At 64.4% G+C, this 19,085-nt stretch overlaps 1 protein-coding gene across 1 annotated transcript in view; it reads left to right on the top strand.

Annotated features, from left to right (window-relative positions):
• The window catches only part of CACNA1S (calcium voltage-gated channel subunit alpha1 S), a 33,997-nt gene extending 21,895 nt beyond the window's left edge, over positions 1–12,102 (top strand). The window contains exons 26-44 of the mRNA XM_053659529.1: positions 269–427; positions 856–966; positions 1,589–1,672; positions 2,604–2,660; positions 3,430–3,558; positions 3,686–3,751; positions 4,161–4,252; positions 4,736–4,895; positions 5,500–5,627; positions 6,569–6,665; positions 6,963–7,065; positions 7,163–7,264; positions 7,564–7,688; positions 9,004–9,132; positions 9,604–9,866; positions 10,457–10,521; positions 11,179–11,270; positions 11,384–11,527; positions 11,654–12,102. Coding sequence (XP_053515504.1) covers positions 269–427; positions 856–966; positions 1,589–1,672; positions 2,604–2,660; positions 3,430–3,558; positions 3,686–3,751; positions 4,161–4,252; positions 4,736–4,895; positions 5,500–5,627; positions 6,569–6,665; positions 6,963–7,065; positions 7,163–7,264; positions 7,564–7,688; positions 9,004–9,132; positions 9,604–9,866; positions 10,457–10,521; positions 11,179–11,270; positions 11,384–11,527; positions 11,654–11,905 — 2,358 coding nt within the window. The 3' untranslated portion in view covers positions 11,906–12,102. The remainder of the gene's footprint in view (positions 1–268; positions 428–855; positions 967–1,588; positions 1,673–2,603; positions 2,661–3,429; positions 3,559–3,685; positions 3,752–4,160; positions 4,253–4,735; positions 4,896–5,499; positions 5,628–6,568; positions 6,666–6,962; positions 7,066–7,162; positions 7,265–7,563; positions 7,689–9,003; positions 9,133–9,603; positions 9,867–10,456; positions 10,522–11,178; positions 11,271–11,383; positions 11,528–11,653) is intronic.
• Positions 12,103–19,085: the final 6,983 nt, after the last annotated feature.

Here is a 19,085-nt window from a genome sequence, read left to right as displayed (position 1 = left end):
CCACCCACCATCGCCGACCAGCTGGTGGGTGGCTCTTCTCACGGTCCCCTCAGGATGCTCAGAGTGGGGACGCCCGTCAGGGCCCGGGCTGGACAGGAGCCACCTTTGGAAAGGCCCGTGGTGACTCAGAGGGAGCCCGCCGGCCTCTGGGGTGCTCCCCCCTTGGCCCAGAAGGCCCCTCGGCCCAAGCTCCCGGCTTGCAGGTGGTGGGGGGCGGGAGGGACGGCTGCCCCCCATCCTGCTGACGCCCCGTTGTGTCCCGTCCCAGCGCCAGTGCGTGCAGTACGCCCTGAAGGCCCGCCCGCTCAAGTGCTACATCCCCAAGAACCCGTACCAGTACCAGGTGTGGTACGTGGTCACCTCCTCCTACTTCGAGTACCTGATGTTCGCCCTCATCATGCTCAACACCATCTGCCTGGGCATGCAGGTGAGGGCCGGCGGGCCGGGGCCGGCCAGCGCGGGGGGTGGGGGCAGGGGGCCAGGCTGCTCCTCCCGGCACCTGCTGGGTGGTGAGGTGCTGCCTGGGGTAGAGAAGGGAACTGGACCCGGGCCTAGTGGTTCGTTAGCAGTCAGTTCCGTGAGGGGGGGGGATGGGTGTGCAGAGGATGAGGAGGGGAGGGTGAGGAAGGTGCGCTCTCCCTGTCTTTCTTCTGCTGCTGCACTTCTGGGGGGGTTTCGTTGGCTCTGGTTTTGGCTCCGGGCCCAAGTCCAGGTGTAGTGTGCGCAGAACAGGTGCCTCGGGAGCCGGCATCCAGCCCGAGGTCAGAGTCTGATCTCTCACACCCCACAGCGGCAGGGCCTCTCCCTCGCCCAAGGGCAGGGTCGTGAGGCCACCTTGTGCCCCTCCCCCCACAGCACTACAACCAGTCAGAGCAGATGAACCACATCTCAGACATCCTCAACGTGGCCTTCACCCTCATCTTCACCCTGGAGATGCTGCTCAAACTCGTGGCCTTCAAGGCCAGGGTGAGTGCCGGGCCTCAGGGCCCCAGGAGCGGGTGAGCCCTGGCGGGGGGCCTTCTGGTGGTCCGCCTCCCACTCCACGGCCCCATTCTACAGAGAGCCCTTCCCCCGCTCCCAAGCCGCTCACCCCTGGGCCACGTCTGCCTGCCCAGCTGGGCCGGTGGGCGAGTCTGGCTGCAGAGCTGGCCGAGGATCCGGTGGGTGCTGGCTGCCCCTCCCGAGCCTCTAAGGACTCAGCCCAGGGCCGGGGTCCTTGCGGTGGCCTGGGTTCCCGAGTCCACTGCCCCTTGTCCTCCCCTGTCAGGACTGCGCTGTCCCATCTGAGGCTTTGAGGGGAACAGGGGAAAGTGCTCCCCGTCTGTACCCCAAATCCTGAGCTCCCAACCACCCCCTCCCCACTGACCACATTATGCTCTGGAGGAAAGAAGGGGCCAAAGGCAGAAGGCGTGGGAGCGGGGGTCTCATGGGAGTCGGGGGCTCATGGGAGCCCCAGGGGAGGGGGAGCGTCCGGGGCCCGGCCCGGTTCCGTTGGCCCATGGCTGGCCCACGGGACCTCCGCCTCCTGCTGGCCCCCAGTGCTCCTCCTCAGACTGCTCACCCCGATTCCCGTGCCCCGCCCTCCCAGGGCTACTTTGGGGACCCCTGGAACGTGTTCGACTTCCTGATCGTCATTGGCAGCATCATCGACGTCATCCTCAGCGAGATCGACGTGAGTGTCAGGGGGCGGAGCCACCCCTGGGTGGGGGTCGTGGGCGCTCCCTCAGTGAACAGATGTGCGTGAGAACACGGCTGACAAGGAAAATTTCTACTTGTATTTGATTTTCACTGTAATTCAGCTACTGAGCCTGGTGGCCCCTGAACAGGCAGCACAGAAGGCGGCTGTCACTCTGGCTGCCTAGTAGGACCACCCGGGGTGAACCTGTGCCCCCGAAGCCAGGCCCCTCCCCCAGAGGCCTGGCTGGGGACCCAGCGAAGGGATGTGTTTTCTGTGTGGTTCTGATGCCGGGTCAGGGTCGAGGCCGGTAGTCCAGGGCAGAGCTGCCCTAGAGATGCGGGGGGCGGGGAGCAGCCCACCCGTTAACAGCAGGAACATAAAGCAAGCACACCCCCATCCCAGGACCCCAGAACAGGCTGCCCCTGACACGTGGCCACAGGAGAAGCCAGGCATAGACAGGAGCAAAGCTGCCCCCCCCACCTCCTGCCTGCTCATCAAGAGCCCAGGCCCAGCTGGAGGCCACCAGCCTCTGCCAGGCCAGGGCAGGTGCATCTGCTCTGGGGTCGCCCCCACCCCCAACTCTGTGCCTGATGGGTTGGGGGGCGTTAACTCACTCACGCTGGTGGGCAGGCACTCTCTGAAGTCCCCAGAGTCACAGGAGCCACAGCACACGCGCCTGGTCCGCTGCAGATGCACCTGGAGATGACAAGGGGCCTGGGGGCCAGTCTCCCCCACCCCCGCCCCCGCCCAGCTCCCACCCCCAGCCTGCGGCCACCCTGCCCCCGCTTCGTCCTGATGCCCCGCACAGGCAGCCACTTGGGTCTCCGTCCCTGCCTCCCTGTTTTTTTCTCTCTTTAACCGATCTCACATCCGTCCTCTCTGACACCCCCCCCACTGTGTCCTCCCCTCCTCGTCTCTTCCGCAGACCTTCCTGGCCTCCAGCGGGGGACTGTACTGCCTCGGTGGCGGCTGCGGGAACGTTGTAATTGCGGGCTGCAGCTTGCATGCCAGGCCGGCCGCGTGGTGCATGGGGCCCCAGCACTCCCTTCCCCAGAGCAGCGCCCCCCACCGCCTGGGGTCCAGGGCAGGGTGGGGCTGGGGCTCTGCGGTAGGCGGTGCATGGACAGAGTGGCTTTCTGAGAGGCCGGCAGTGGGGCAAGGGGCTCTCTATGTGCGGACGGGGACACCCAGAGGGGTCTGCGATGCCGGTGGGCACGGGAGCTCAGAGTCACGTCTGAAACGCAAAGCCTTTGGGGACACAGGGAGCTGGGCAGGGGCCTCTCCCCTCCCAAGGTCACCAGGTATCTAAGGCTGGCGCAGGGCAGGGCTGCCCGGCTGGGGCGTTGCGCTGTCATGGGACAGCTCAGTGAGTGAAGGTTGGGGATGCTCTGCACTGGGAGGGCCTGGGCGGGGGCGGGAGAGCTGCAGGGTGCTCTGCTCAGCAGTAGCTTGGAGAGAAGGGGACATAAGGCAGGCGGTGGGCCTGGCCACAGCCTGACCCTGACCCGAGGCCCTGCGGCCCCTCCTGCGGGGGACTCACCACACGGGGACGCTGTACACCCACCACCCTCCTCCCAGCCAAACAAGCCCAGAGCCCCGAAGCCCCGAGCCCAGGAAGGCCCAGCAGAGGGCACCGCAAGGGCCACGTGCCCCTCCAGGACACCTGCCTGCCCCTTCTGCCCTGTCTGCCCTGCCCCTGACCCTTTGGAGGTGCCGTCCCCAGACTGACCTCTGGGGCCGCTGCCCCGTAGGACCCCGACGAGAGCGCCCGCATCTCCAGCGCCTTCTTCCGCCTGTTCCGGGTCATGAGGCTGATCAAGCTGCTGAGCCGGGCAGAGGGCGTGCGGACCCTGCTGTGGACGTTCATCAAGTCTTTTCAGGTGTGTGGGCCCGGCCCTCCCAGCCAGGGTGACGTCCGGGGGACCCGGGGACCCCGGGGACCCGAGGGAGCCCGTCGCAGACGGCGAGGGGCCCGGGGAGCCTCACGCTGGCCGGCCCCTCCCGCAGGCCCTGCCCTATGTGGCTCTGCTCATCGTGATGCTGTTCTTCATCTACGCCGTCATCGGCATGCAGGTGAGCGCGCACCGTGGGCCCTGGAGGGGCTGACCCCGCCCTCCTGCCCGGCTCCCCCAGCAGCCCCGCGAACCCTGGTGGCCGCAGTGGGGGTCAGGGCACGCCATCCTGCCATCCCAGGGGCCCGACTCCTTCTCTAAGGCCTATTAGAGGCCCAGGGGGTCCCATCCCACCTCTCCAGAGAGCCCTGCCCCTTCTCAAAGCCCAAGTCGGCTCACGGTTCAGAAGGCTTGTCCACTCCCTGCTTCTCCGGGGCTGATGGGAAGAGCCTCACGCACCCCGGTGAACAGGCTGTGCGTCCAGAAGGGAAGGGGACTCGGGGTAGCACCGGGAAGACGGGGGCAGGGCGGGCAGGGAGGACGGTGCGCAGGCCCCGTCGGGGCCCCCAGGCAGCCCGTGTGGTCTGCAGATGTTCGGGAAGATCGCGCTGGTGGACGGGACCCCGATCAACCGGAACAACAACTTCCAGACCTTCCCGCAGGCTGTGCTGCTGCTCTTCAGGCATGTGCCCCGCCCCCTACCGACCACTGGGCCTTTGCACGGAGCGGGCCGGCTGCCGGGGCAGCCTGCATGGCCACGCTGGGCCCTGGGCTCAGAGCCCCAGGCTCCCCTGTCCCCGTCTCGTCCCACTGGGCCCCACGTGGGACGTAGCTGGGCCTGACTGCAGGGTGGCTGTCCCTAGTCTCACTCCAGGAGCAGGAAGCAGAGGTCGAATGTCTTCCCGGGTTGGGGCAGTGAGGCCTAGACTACCTGTGACCCTGCCTCCGCCCGGTCAGCCCCCTCCCAGTGACACGAATCATGGATTGATTTGGCCCCTCCGTCCGAGAGACCCCTTTTCTGTCACAACTCCCGCTCTGCTGCCCCGGTTGGCAGAGCAGGGGGACAGCAGCGTGGAGGGAGGCTGAGGCCCAGTTCACAACGGACCTCCCGGCCAGGGGAGGCAGCCCAGGTGCGGTGGGGCCAACGGGAGCACCCCCCTTCTAGGTGTGCGACGGGGGAGGCGTGGCAGGAGGTCCTGCTGGCCAGCAGCTACGGCAAGCTGTGTGACCCGGAGTCCGAGTACGCGCCGGGCGAGGAGCGCTCCTGCGGCACCAACTTCGCGTACTACTACTTCATCAGCTTCTACATGCTCTGCGCCTTCCTGGTGAGCGGAGCAGCAGCCCCGGCCGCCTTCCAGGACAGCAGGGGCGCTGCTTGGGCGGTCCCGGCTGGTTCTGGTCACCTGGGTGTGGCTCGGTCTTCTGCCTGCCCTCCTGTTCCCAGAGGGGTGCGAAAGGTTCTACTTTTCTGAGTTAGCAACGAAAAGAGCTTCGGCCCTCACTAGGCAGGCCCTCCCCAGGCCCCGGCTCTTGGCTCTGGTTTCTTTCCTGAATTCAATCAGAGCCCTGTATGAGCCCCTCCCCTGGGCCAGGTCCTGGGCAGGCGGGGCACCGGGCCGGCAGTCATGTGTCAACACACCCTGCAATGACAGGGGAGCCCCCGCCCCCGTATATGCAGAAAAGGCCGGTGCGGGATCGGGGTGGGGTCCCGTGAGGGCTCCTGGGCGGGTACACCGTGTGCTGGGTGTGGGGGCTCAGGCCAGCACCCAGCACCAGGCAGACGCTGTCTGGGTCTGAGTGCAGGGGCACAGCTGCTCCTGTGGGGACTGTGGGCCACCCAGAAGGGCCCAGGCAGGGAGACACTGTGGGCCCCACCTCATCCCTGTGACCCCTGCCTTCCATGTTTCGAGACCTCTGTCCCTCCCACAGATCATCAACCTCTTTGTGGCCGTCATCATGGACAACTTCGACTACCTGACACGGGACTGGTCCATCTTGGGCCCCCACCACCTGGACGAGTTCAAGGCCATCTGGGCTGAGTACGACCCTGAGGCCACGTGAGTCCTGTCTGCAGACCCCTGCTGGGCCCTCCCTCGACTCCGTCAGCCTCCATCCCGGGCCCGTCTTGGGGTCCACCAGGGAGGCACCGTCCAGGTCACTGGGAACGAGCCGCTGCCTCTCCCTCCAACTCCGAGGCCCCAGCTCAGAGAACTGAAGTTTGCCAGGGTCGGAAGGGACCCCACAGCACCCCAACCCCCCCAGGGCAGGGACCACCTTGACTTTAATGGGAAATGGTCGCCCAGCTTCTGCAAGGATGCTTCTAGGAGCGGATGACTCAGTGCCCCACCAGGCTCCTCAGAGTGTGGTCATCTGACCCACAGCTCCACCCTCAAGAAAAACGCAGAGCCCCCACCCCACCCCTGCACCCTGGAATGACTGGGTCAGAATCCGCAGTGCCCCTAACCCGCCCTGGGTGTCCGCAGGCACTGCTGCCTCGCAGTCTTTCCAAACAGGCCACAGGCTCCTATGCCAGGACCTCTTCCAGCCACCAGGCACCATGCTAACCGCTGCGTGCATTGCCTCATTTAATTCTTACAGCCACGAACAAGACAGGTCGTAGGTGGGCTCGCACCTGCCCTGACCCCTACCCTCTACTTCTAGTAATACAGCCCACGGGCCCCCAGCCAGCTTGACCGGAACCGAAGGGAGGCCCCCCATGGGAGAATATGGTCCAGGTCCCAGGCCTGGGGGGGACTCCAGCCTCTACCTGCTCCCAGAAGAGAACCGTTCCTCCTGGGGGGCGGCCGTGAACCCAAACATTGTTTCTTCTTCAAGAAGAGACTGGCTCCCGCCTGCTACTCATGACTGCACTTGGGAAGCATTCCCCACACCTCCCCACCCCACCCCCGTCTCCTGGCTCTCTTCCCTGGGCCGCTCTCTGAGCAGGGAGGACGGTGGGGTCAGGGGGCCTGCCGGGTTCACGGCCACGCCCCTGCAGGGGCAGAATCAAGCACTTGGACGTGGTGACTCTGCTGCGGAGGATCCAGCCCCCACTGGGCTTCGGGAAGTTCTGCCCTCACCGGGTAGCGTGTAAGGTAACCAGAGCTGCCAGGGAGGGGCCGTGGGGACAGGAGAGGCACGGGTCAGGGGTGGGGAAGCTGGTGTCACTTCAGAGCAGTCATCTGCTGGGCCCTTGCGCCTCTCCCTGAGGACCTGCGGTGGGACAACGTCCCCCAACTCACCCTTCCCTCCCTCATGAGGGAGTCCTGCCAAGCCCACCTGGCCCCCGCCCTCATGTCCTGACCCCGCCTGGCCCACAGGCCAGGCGAGGACGACCTGCCAGGCCTGGCTCCGTCCCCCCTCGGCCTTGAGCCCCCCTTCTCCCCGCATAGCGGCTGGTGGGCATGAACATGCCCCTGAACAGCGATGGCACGGTCACCTTCAACGCCACGCTCTTCGCCCTGGTGCGCACAGCCCTCAAGATCAAGACAGAAGGTGAGCGGCTCTCAGAGCCCTGCGTGGCTCGGTCAGGTGCAGCTGGCTTGGCCTGGGCTACTGCAGGGTGACACCCATGCCCGCCCCCTGTCCCCAGGTAACTTCGAGCAGGCCAACGAGGAGCTGAGGGCCATCATCAAGAAGATCTGGAAGAGAACGAGCATGAAGCTGCTGGACCAGGTCATCCCACCCATAGGAGGTGTGCACTGCTCTGGGAGGGCAGACCCCGGAGGCAGCTCCGGTCGGAGACAGGCTTCTCTGGGGGGCCCTGGGGGCATCTGGGAATGGCCCAGACCCTCCACAAATGCCTCCTATAGACCCCGGGGCGGCCACCTGGGCATGCAGCACCTGGGGGTGGAAACGGTCCCTGACCCGGGGCAGCGAGAGGGGGGCCTGGCCTCCAGCCCGGTCCCTGCCCGGGGGGGGGGGGGGGGGGGGGGGGGGCGCTCCACCTGGCTCTCGAGGGCCTCAGGACACCGCTTGTCGGCCCCTCTGCAGACGACGAGGTGACGGTGGGCAAGTTCTACGCCACGTTCCTCATCCAGGAGCACTTTCGCAAGTTCATGAAGCGCCAGGAGGAGTACTACGGGTATCGGCCCAAGAAGGACGCCGTGCAGATCCAGGCAAGCCCCGCCCCGCTCCGGCGTCTCAGGGCTCCGCCCCTCTCCTCGTCCTTGGGGGCGAGTGACCGAGGCACAGGGTGGGGGTTGAGGGGACCAGGACGGGTGAGGAGAGGCAAGGACGGGTCTAGGTGGCCCTCGCCGGAAGACGACTGGACCTCGCGGGCAGAACCGGGAGCCCTTCCGTCTCTGGAAGACAGGACCTAAGGCCACGGGGCTCGTTCAAAAGAGGGGTCAGAGGTCAATCAGAGCCACGGTCCGCGGAGCAGGCTGCTCTCCCAGGATGCGGTTAAAATGAGCCCCAGGCGTGCAAAGCCACTGACAACTGTGTTTCAGCTCCTCTGTCCGTTATTTCTGTTTTTTTTTGGTGTTAATTATAATGCACATGATTGATGAATTCAAAATTAGACACGCCCGTGGGCTGTGTATTCAAAAATTTATTCCCATCGCAATTTTTAGTTTGAAACAACCTCACCACTGAGAAAGTGGCACGTGTAACACAAGAACCTTTTTTTTTTTTCTCATTCTGAACTTTTTGAGACTAACTCCCAGCATGAGGTTCTACCAGCCCAGGGCACCTGAAGGTCGATTTTCTGCAAATGAGAGCGTTCTTTTACGTATCCCTCCGCTGCGCCACAGCGCCACCACCAAAGCCGCGAAGTAGACGTGGCACGTTGCCAGCCTGTGCGAGCGCACCCACGGGGCCCACGGGGCCCTTCCTCAAAGAAGGGCAGGACCCGGAACCACGCTGCCTTCGGTGCTCGTAGCTCTTTAGTCCCGGCCGTCTGGAGCCTCTCCTAGGCCTTCCCTTGGCCTGAGCTGGACACTGTGAAGCTTGCAGGACCGGATATCCCTCCCTTTGGGTCTGGGGGATGTCCCCTCGTGATAGGTCTAGGACACGAATGTCACGGAAGTGATGCTGGGTCCCCACTGCAAACTGTCAGGGACACCAATCTGCACGTGTCCTGTGGTTGGTAATAGGAACTTTGATCAGTCCAAATATATTTGCACATATATTAATGGCATGTGCAATCAAAAGAAGTCGTTTGTCTAGAAGACCGTTCTGAACACAAAGAGACGTCACCCTGCAGGCCTGGGGGCTGTGAAACCCTCCACAAGGTCGGGAGGAGACCCCTCAGTGCCCAGGAGGGGTTGAGCTATCCCAGAGGCCTCACAGAGCCCAGACAGTGTAGGCGCCGGAGAGGGGCCCCGAGCTGAGGCCCTAGTGGCAAGGACTGGAGGGGAGGGAGGCTGTGCATGGCTGCAGGCTTGTCCCCACTCCTGCACTGAGGGCTCCTGGGTCTCCCCTCCACCCCAGGCTGGACTGCGGACCATCGAGGAGGAAGCCGCGCCCGAGATCCGCCGGACCATCTCTGGGGACCTGACTGCCGAGGAGGAGCTGGAGAGAGCCATGGTGGAGGCCGCCATGGAGGAAGGGATATTCCGGGTGCGTGAGGCAGGGCAGCTGCATATCACAGAAGGGAGGGCTGGGAACCTAGCTGGACAGGAGGGGACACGGAAGCAGAAGGCCCTCCCCTCACCCACATCTCTGGGGACTCGGAATCAGTGACCCAGCCTCCTCAATTGAGGGGTCTGATACAACACATCCTGTCCCTCCCACCAAGCCTCACACTTTCCTCCCTGTCCCGACCAGAGCCCATTTTCTCTCTCTCTCGAGCCCTCTGGTATCAGGGTCCTGCAGCCTCAGCCCTGTCTCACGCTTCTGGGATGCTGCAGAGCCAGTCTGCCCCCCTTAAGGACCACCTGGTTAAACCTTCCGGCGGTTTTGGTGATGAGACAGTGGCCCAGGGAGCGGCCCTGAGTTGTCCCATGCCACTTAGCAAGCTAGTTCTGCCCCCAGCCTCCGCCCCCCCCCTGCCCCTGCTCTCAGCCCCTCCTCTCTCCTCCCTGCCCCTAGAGGACCGGAGGCCTATTTGGCCAAGCGGACAACTTCCTGGACAGGCCCAACTCCCTGGCCCCGGTCATGGCCAACCAGAGACCCCTGCAGTTCTCCGAGATAGAGATGGAGGAGCTGGAGTCGCCTGTCTTCTTGGAGGACTTCCCCCAGGGTTCCAGAGCCAACCCGCTGGCTCGCGCCAACATTAACAATGCCAACAATGCCAACAACGCCAACGCCACCACTGGCAACAGGCACCGCGGCAGCAGCCGGGTGTTTGCCAGGTAGTGGCGGCGCCTGCCAGCCCTACCTGTAGGGGTACTGGGGTGGGGCTGGGAGGGCCCGGTCTGCAGAGGCTCCGGTGGCCACCAGGGAGCAGCGGCGTGCGGGCGTTGGCTGCAGGATGCCTTTGCAGCTGCACCTGGAGTAAAAGGGCAAGGGGCCCAGGCCTGCCGGACAGATTGCGTCAGAAGGAGGGGGCGTCAGCAGCGCACACAGAACGCTGTGAATGGCTGAGGGCTGGTCCTGGGGGTGGGGCTCAGGGAGAGCCCGCTGTGCTGGGTGGCTCCCCTCCCACTGCCCCAAACCTGTGGCCACACCCGCATCCAGAAAACAGCAGGAGCAGGGAGAACTGTCCCAGCGCAGGCGCTGGGCTTCACTCGGAGCTTCTGCTCCAGACGGGCAGCCGGGCACCGAGGTCTCTGGCCTGGAAAGGCTCATCCGCGCCCCCGGGGAGTGGGGTGGAGGCTGCTCCCGAGGACAAGGACAGGTCGAACACGAGGGAGAAGGACGTGGTGGCCGCAGAGGGCAGGAGGGCAGGTGGCCCCGCTGCCCACCCCAGTTCACCGGTTCCCCGGCCTTGCCTCCCTTTCAGTGTCCGCTATGAAAGGGAGTCCCCCAGAGAAGCAGAGCCCTCCGCCGCCGCTGCTGCAGCCCCGGGTCAGTGTCTCCTGCGCGTGGGCGCTGAGCTTTCTCTCAGAGGCCTCTGCACCCTGGTCACGGGGCACCCGGCTGGGAGCCCAGTGGGGTGGCTGGTGTAATGGAAGCCAGCCGGGCCCTGGGCGGGAGAGCTGACAGAGGACAAGGGTACCATCCAGGTGGCTGAGTGAGGTGGGCGGGGGCATGCGTGCACCATAAAAGGGGCCCTGGCCAGTGTGCCAGGAGACACACCCCTGAGGACAACCGTGGACACGCTGACACCCAGGCTCTGGGTCCCGCGGCAGATGGCTGCAGTCTCCCAGCAGGCCCTGCAGTGCCGTGTGTGACTGCAGGGACCCCGAGGGAGCTCCGTGGAGATGTGGAGGCTCGCCCTGCTCCACCACTCGCACACACTCACACTCACTCATGAGCACACGCACCCGCTTGGCCAGAGCTGCTCAGGCTGTGGCCTGACCCCCTCCCCTGCCCACAGGACAGAGACGGCCCATACAGTGGGGGTTGGAGGGTGCAGCGCATCCTGCTGGCCTGGGGTGCTTGCCCCCAGTGCATGTCCACCCTCCGGGAGGCCCTTCCTAGCCCTCGGGTCTCAGGGTGTGGCCCACTGGCCAGGCGGGGGCCTGCTGACAACCGCCCTGCCCTCCCCCATCTCGCCCACAGCAAGGCATAGCAGGTCCTGTGAGGGGGAGTGGACAGGACAGCTGACCCGCGGAGCTGCGCCTGGAGTCCGGGCCCCCCCTGCCCCCTGCCAGGTACCCCAGGGCCTGGGTTTTGGCCGAGGTCCCCTCGGAGGAGCTGGGGTTTCACTGGGTTCCAGTGGCCCCAGCATCCTCTTGGGGTCTTTGCCTTTGTGCCTTTGGAACAGCGCTCCAGGGCAGAGTCCCCCGTGCCTGAGGCGAGGAGGAGCCCCGCACCAGGGTGTCTGCAGGAGGAAGCTCCCCACAGGAGTAGGGCCCCTGAGAGTCCCTCCAGGTGCCAGGCTCCAGCCACTGCCCAGCTGATCCAAGAGGTGAGGTGGGGCCACAGGCCACACGCAGGGCCAGCCCTGGGACGTCCCGGGGCACAGGTGGGGGTGGGAAGGGCCGGCCCCGGGGCAGATCCCCAGCAGACCTGCCAGCCTCCTCTCCTCCCACAGGCTCTGCTCCGAGGGGGGCTGGACTCCTTGGCGGATGACGCCAGCTTCGTCCAGGTGACAGGCCAGGCCCTGGCAGAGGCCTGCCAGATGGAACCAGAGGAAGTGGAGGTGGCAGCCACAGAGCTGTTGCGGAGACGAGAGGCCTCCGAGAACACAGCCAGCACCCTGGGGTCCCCGAGCCTCCGGTGCTCCCTGGGCAGCCTCAGCCAGCCTCTGGGCTCCCAGGAGACCCTCCTTCCCCGCAGGCCCTGAGCTGGGGTGGGAGCCAGTGCTAGAGTGGAGAGCACCTCCCTGTCTCCGTGGAGTGAATGAATGGTGGGGGTGGGGGCACAGCAGACAGCCAGAGGGTAGGGGCCAGCCAGTCCCCGAAGCGGGAGTACAGGGAAACCCAGTGTGTGTGGCACATCCCCCACCCCGCAGCGGGACATTAAAGTCTCTAGGCCTGTGATGCGGGCAGCTGGCTTCTGCTTGTCACCTGTTCGTTCAGGCTTCCCTAGGAGCCGTCCCCGTGGCCCAGGTCCTGGGGAGGCCAGAGGGGCCACCTGGACTGTCATTTTGCATGTGCCCACCTGTCACCACGGACCCGCTTCTCTGAGCCCTGGCCGTGTCTCAGGGGCCAGTTTGCTGCCAGCCCAGGCCTCGAAGCCCCCGCTGTGCCTCCTTGTGGCCTCAGACATTGACAGGCTCCAGGGTCCCCGTGGTTGACACTGAGTCACAAGTCGCAGCAGCCACAACTGACCAAGTACTTCCCAAGCCCCAGCTGCGGGCGTGGCCCTGTGCCCACCATCCTCTTTCCAAAGCACCTGCCCCCACGACACCCATTTTGTGCCCCCCACAGCCTAGGGAGGTGGGGAGGCACACGGACATGACACGTTTGCCTAGTCACACAGCCGGCAAGGGGCAGTGAGGACACACGTCCTGTCCCGGTGGCCCCTTCCCACTCTGCTGCTCTCTCCCTCTTCTTCTCGGATCCCCTCCCTCCACTGAGCACTCTAGCTGTTGCTATGGTGACTATACTCCCCTTCCCCAGCCTCCCAGCTTAGCCCCAGGGCTCTTGGCTGCCCCCAGAGCAAGTGTCTGGGCAGGGGGCTCAGTGGTCTGTGGGGTGGGAGCAGCCACCCCAGTTCCAGCCACTGTCAGGGGTTCACTGTCTCTCCTGGAGCACCCCTTCCTCTCTCCAGGGTACCCCACATCTGGCCTTCTGTCTTGGGGGCTGACCTCTAAGGTCTGGGCCTCCATCCAGGGTGGGGGCAGAGGGGAGAGGAGACAGAGGCTGAGTCTTGTCCTCTGGCTCTTTCTAACCTGGGCTGGAGTCCGCTGCAAACACCGACCCCCCAGCCCTGGTCTCTGCTTTGGCGCCTGCCCCCTACCCCGGAAGTTAAAGGGGAGGAAGAGCCCTCTCCACGCTTTTCTGCCTGCCCACCAGTCCTGCCCCTGGAAAGGCAGCCCTCCGTCCAGGGCACAAGTGTCTGGAAAGCCAGCTCCGGGAGAGGACGCAGATCAGAGATGGCACGGCCCCACCAGCTCCCTCTTCGGTCTCCAGCGCCCCCCACCTCCTCCTGGTTGTAAAGGTTAAATGCCCAGGTTCTTGGGCCCTGCAGAGCCAGCCTGAGGCAGATGTCCAATTAAAACCCAAGGAGGGGTGCATCCTTAGGACCGGAAACTGGCCACTCCAGGGCAGGGTAGCCATGTGTGCTGCCCTGTCCAGAGGAAGGGACCCCCCAGAGTGTTGCTTGGGCTGGGGACTGCTTTGGAGGCCTCTACCTTTCTTGTCCCCAGGCCTGTGCCCCCCTCTCCTTTTGTGTCCACTCTCCTCCTCTCTGCTCTCTAATTCCCCACCACTGTCCCCCATCTAGAGGATAGGGGACCCTTAGAAGTTCACAGGCCCCATAGGGCAGCACAGTGGGCTTGGCTGCCCTTAGTTGGCCGGGACTCCCCCTAATTGCCCCAGTGACCCCAGATGCCTCACCAGCTGCCCCGCACACTTCTGCTTGAGCAAAGGAGTGGAAGCATGTTGCCTCTTTAAAACCACTTTGTTGAGTTATAATTAACAAGAAGTGAGCAGCACATGTTCGGGGAGCACAGTTTGGTTATTTCTGGAAAACACCCCCCTCCGAGCCATCCCACCACCAAGATGTCTGGGTGCCTGTTGGTGCCCCGCCCTCTCCCCACCCCCGCACCGGGCAGCCGCTGAGCTGCTCTCTGGTGCCAGATTGGCTTGTGTTTTCCAGACTTTTCTGCCAATGGAACCACACAGCTTGAGCTCTCGGGGGTCTGGCTTCCTTCAGCCGTGTAGTTACCTTGAGGCTCATCCACGCTGTGCCCCCTGTGGAAAGTTCGCTCCTGGTGGTCTCAGAACAGTGCTCCGTGCAGTGACTGGCCGGGTCAGCCCTTCCTCTGGGCGTGGACACTGGGCTTGCCACCAGTTTGGGGCCACGATCACAGAGCTGCCGTGAACCCCAAGGGCAAGCCCTCGCGGACCTCCAGAGCTGGCCACGTGTCAGGATGGCCTCCGCGCCTCCCCAGCCCTGCCTGGCCAGACCCGCCCCTCACCCTTCCCGGGGACCCAGCACCGGAGGAGACAGGACACCAGCCCGCCTGGGTTCAAACCAGCTCCGCAGCCCTTGAGGGGTGACCTTTGCTGTAACGGGCAGTCCCTCTCCCGCTGTCCCAAGGCTGCTGTGAGCACCATGCCCAGTGCCACAAAGCGGTAGCTGCTATTAGTTTGGAAGGGCCCCTCAGCAGCCCCACAGAAGCCCAAGTCAGCTTCGTCCAGGGTCTCGGAGCACCGCCCTTCGTGCGGTCCCACGTCACGGGGGAGGAACTGAGTCCCCAGGGAGAGAGGGACTGGACGAGGGCCGGTCTCCGAGTTGGGGGCTAACCCGGCAGTGCCCTCACGGCAACTCGGTGACCATTTCCTAGGCAGGTGAGGGGCAGTGACCCTGGAACCCCCTGGCATTCTCCTAGTTACTTCTCAGGGGTCCCTGACGGGCAGCCCCGCACAGCTGACCAGAAGGAAAGATGGGAACTCGAGGGTGGACAAAGGGGGAGGTGGAGAGCCATCTGCCCACCTCTGCCTATCCCGTGGGGCTCCAGGTAACCCAGGAGATCAGAACCAAAGGCGCTTCTAGTGTCCTAGACGGGCAGCTTTCCATCGGTCAGAGCCGGCTACGTGGCCACCGCCCACATCGGAGTGGGGACAGGCAGGCCTGCCTTGAGCCAGAGGCAGAGAGTGGGAATATCTGGTGATCAGCACTAACGACCGCTCCACCGGCCAAGGGGCCTTTGAGCCCATTTCCTCCCCTGCAGACTGGGGGCGACGGCAGCAGGCGTCTCGGGGGGCCTTGTGAGGGCTCAATGAGAAGACCTGTGTGGCTCCCGTGGCCCAGGGCAGCACACGGGCAACGGAGGCAGACGCCCCTGCAGACGGCCCCCCCTGAGGCTGGGACCTGGGGCGTCATGTCCAGCAGGGGTCAGCAGCCCGGGCTCCTTCCTGCCTCTGCAGACGCCCAGCCTGGCCCCGGGCCGCCCTGAGTGGTCAGCAGAGGCCAGGCCACTCCCATGTGAATCAGCCCCTCCCGCTTCCTGAGATCGATGACCCCTCAGGCCAGGCGTCCCCTGTCCCCAGCCTCATCCACACTCATCCCTGAGACTTTCTGCCCACCAGGGACCTCACCGCAACAGTCACCCTTCTGTCTGATAGAGGAGAGGATGGAAGGTCCGTGAAATGTGAAGGGGACTCAGAGCCACTCTGCACTGGGTGTCTGGCCCCGTGACCTCATTTCCACTCCTGACGGTCCCGAGATGACACCAGTGTGGTACTCACACTGAGGACAGGGGACCGGCAGGTGGGGTAGTTCCATAACCTGCCCCGGGTTGCGTGGCAGGATACTCACTGGAGTTTGCACCTGGGTCTCTGTGACTGGCACCACCACCCCTGGCTTCAGGCTGTCCTTTATTTTTACACACTGACTTAGCCTTCATCCGACTGCAACTCTCCCCTGGCCCAGTCTCATTGTTTACCTTCAGCCCTGCCGTGCTGCTGGGGAACTGCCCGGCTCCGGCACCCTGGGGTGGGAAGGGGGGGTGCGTGCAGGCAGCTGCCTGAGCAGTCCCTGCTCAGCCCTTAGACTGCTGTGTGACTTTGGACAAGTCTCTCTCCCTCTCTGGGCCTCAGGTTCTCCATCCGAAAGGGGAGGGGCAGAACTAGGTGATGGTGGGGTCTTTCCCACCTGAGGGTACTGTGACCCTGTCCCGCATTGGAGCCACTGCAGAGAAGGGTGGGTGAGGACCCATGTTGGAGGTTATACGAAGAACAACTTACCCCTCAGTAACACTCGAAACCAAAAATAGTTGTTTTTTTAAAGCCCGGCTAGGGAGTTTGAAATCCACAGCAGTCCTCTCTCCCCCTGGCTATTTATAACAAATTCTGGTTTCCTCTCCAGCTCAGTCTTCCTCCTCTTTGAGAAGGGAAGTCGGCCTCAGACCATGCTGGAGCTAAGCTCTGAGTCTGCACCCCGAGAGACCCTCTCTGGGGCCCCGCTGGCAGGCAGATCCGGGCTCTCCCTCCAGGTGGGCACCGCAGGGTGTGGCCGGCCAGCTGCAGGTGGTCTCCCACAGAGTGGAGCGCAGCTGTCCGGGCGGGGCTGGGTGTTGGAGCTGGAGGTCCAGGACGCTGGACTTTCCACCCAGGACATGAGGTCAAAGCTCAGGTGTCTTCAGCAAACGCTGATGCCTGGTTCCAGCCCTAGAGATGAAGGGACAGAGCTCACAGTCAGGCCACCCCTGGAGACGTTTCTAGGGACTATGGGCGTCTATCTCTTGGGGGTGTTGATTTGTCCCTGGAGGTCCGTGGCTAAGAGATCTGGGCCCCAAGTCACTGCTGAGTATTTTAACTACATAGCATGGGAACTTCCTGCCTCGAGAGCGCCCCCCCGCACCCCCCCCCGCCGACTTCCCCAGGTTCCCAGCTGCCTGCTGCCCACAGCTCCTGAGCAACGGAGACCCCAGAACCCTGAGGGAAGGGCCTCAGCTCAGGGCAAGAGGGGGGCCCAAACTCCCATCCAGTTAGGGGCTCAGGGCCAAACACAGGGCAGTGACAGTGTGGGTGTGTTTGAGTGTGTATGTGTGCAAATGTGTATGTGTGACTGTGCAAGTGTGTGAGTATATGGGTGAGTGTATGTGTGTGCATGTTTCCGTCAGGCCAGGAGGACAGGGCTGGGGTGGGAGGGGTGTGTGTGCAGACAGCCGGCTGGAGACACTTCTGGTTTGGGAGGGAGGACGGAAGGAAGCTGGGAGGAGGTGGGGTGGGAGCCAGTTGAGAAGGTCTCGGCAGAGTGGCAGCTGGACAGAGGCTTCAGGCCGGCCACAGGCTCCCTCTGGCCTTGCTGACCGGAATCCCCCAAGCTGCGTTTAAGCCCCCGTCCTGCCTCTGGCCACCCCCCAACCTCTTGACCCAGTTTCAGCCTCCCCTCAGGGCTGCAGCGCCCAGGAGTCGGGGTTCAGGCCTCTAGCTGCCCTGCTGCTTCCCAGAGGCCCAGGAGGCCCTGCTGAGGGGCCAGCCTGGCGACCCTGACGGGTCTCCACCTCCCGCGCCCCTGGCTCTGACGCCCTGTGGCCTGGAGGGACGGGTGGAGCAGTGGCTCCGGCGCATTTCCCAGCAGTAACGCTGCAAGTCAGAAAGGTCACCGATTCTCGGCAGGCTGGGGGGACTTCCTGGAGGCAGGAAACCAGCAGGGGAGCCCAGAGAAGTCCAGAGGCTGGCGGGTCACAGAGCTCCTTGGCGAGACGCGGCCTCGCCATTGCCGAGGGGAAGGCTGCCCCTGCAGCAGAACCCTGGGCCCACGTGCCCCCAGCCCCCCCCCCCGCCCCCTGGGGCCGCCGCAGGGAGGGGCCCTGCCAGCCCGGATGCTGGGTCTGCTGCTTCCGTGCGGGGTGAGACCCAGCTGCCCTTCTGCAAAACCGAGAGAGTGGTACAGGGTCCCTCGGGAGGCTTGAGGGCGAAGTGAGAATGTGCCTGTGAAGCACCCTGTTCATGTGGAGGGTCCCTAGACTGGGTCTCCTCCTCACCTCTCGTTTTGGTGGCTGGTGGGGAGAGAATGTCCAGGATCTGACTCAACACTCTGCTGGCCCCACACGCACTCTGGCAGGCGGGGCCTGCCAGCTCCAGAGATGAGCCTACAGGTCCCAATCCCGCCCAGGAAAAGGCCCAGAATCCCGCCAGACCCCCTGCCTCGCTGGTGGTGCTCCCGCTTGTCACCAGGATGGGGGGCGGTGATTCGCCCTTGGAGTTACCTTTGGTTTTGGTTTATGAAGGGGTCTGGGCTGCTGACTGGCACAGGGGTCTACAGGGTGGGCAGGGAGGGAAGGGGAAGAGGAGGGCACCACCGGGGGCATCCGTGCCCGAATCGCTGACCTGGTTGCATCATCCCAGGGTGCTGCTGGGGGCTGGAGCCAGGCCCCGCGCCCTCCCCTCCTCCACAGAGCTCCCTGCACATCTGGAGCTGCAGCTGGGTCCTGGGCTTGGGCCCCTTCCAGGGAAGGGGGCCGGACAAAGTGGCAGGCCTGTGAATGGCCCCAATGTTGGGTACCGGGAGGCAGAGAGATGATGCACGGTGCAGCAGGAGGGGAGACAGACTTCTCGCAGCTCCGGTCTCCCCCTTGTCCTTTGTGCCCACAGAAAGGCAGCTGTGCTCTCCCCCTACCCCGCCCACCTCGCCTGCCCCCCACCGCAGCCACCACCCAGGTGTCAGCTGAGTGCCCCCTTTGTTCCCTCCTGCCCCCAGGGCAGCTCAGGCCTCCCACGTCGGATCCCCAGCCCGCCCACCCAGGTCACAACAAGTGGAGTGTGGGGGCCCCTGTGGGTCACAGAGGTCCTGCAGAAGGTCAGGGTACCTGGCCAGGAATTAACCAAAAGACAGGCTTTGTGATGCCGCAAGGGTTGAACTGGAGGGCATCTTAAACACTGGCCCGAATATCCTTCAATGAAGGCCGCAGATTCACTGAAATAAAGGGGGGCTTTCCTGGGGCTTTCACGTATCAGGGGCTGGTCACTGTGCGTGCTGGGAAGGGAAGCTCTCAGCCTGGAGATCTGGGTTCTTACCCACGTTTAGCCACTAACTCGCTGTGACCTTGGGTAGTTCCCTTCTCTGAGTCCCAGTTTCCTCATTTACGAAACCGGGGTCCCCTCCAGGCCGAGGCTCCACCGCGGTCTGCTCGGCAAGCGTGGATACTCCTTTGAGTTCGCCACTCCGCCAGCCCCCAGCACGCGGGGGTACGCGCGCCCAGAGCTCCTTTTAAAGGCTCCAGCCCCGCCCCTGATACTGGCAAAGGCCCTCGATTGGTCATCCGATAGTCAGGGGGCGTGACTAGGGCGGGGCCTGGGCCAGAGCTCGGGGCGGGGCCTGGACCGGGCCGGCCCCCGCCCCCTTTG

This window comes from Artibeus jamaicensis, unplaced genomic scaffold (genome assembly GCF_021234435.1).
Source record: "Artibeus jamaicensis isolate MK-2021 breed Jamaican fruit bat unplaced genomic scaffold, CSHL_Jam_final scaffold_754, whole genome shotgun sequence".
NCBI classification, from domain to species: Eukaryota; Metazoa; Chordata; class Mammalia; order Chiroptera; family Phyllostomidae; genus Artibeus; species Artibeus jamaicensis.
The sequence above is the reverse complement of the archived record's forward strand: the minus strand, read 5'-3'. Positions and strand labels throughout refer to the sequence as shown.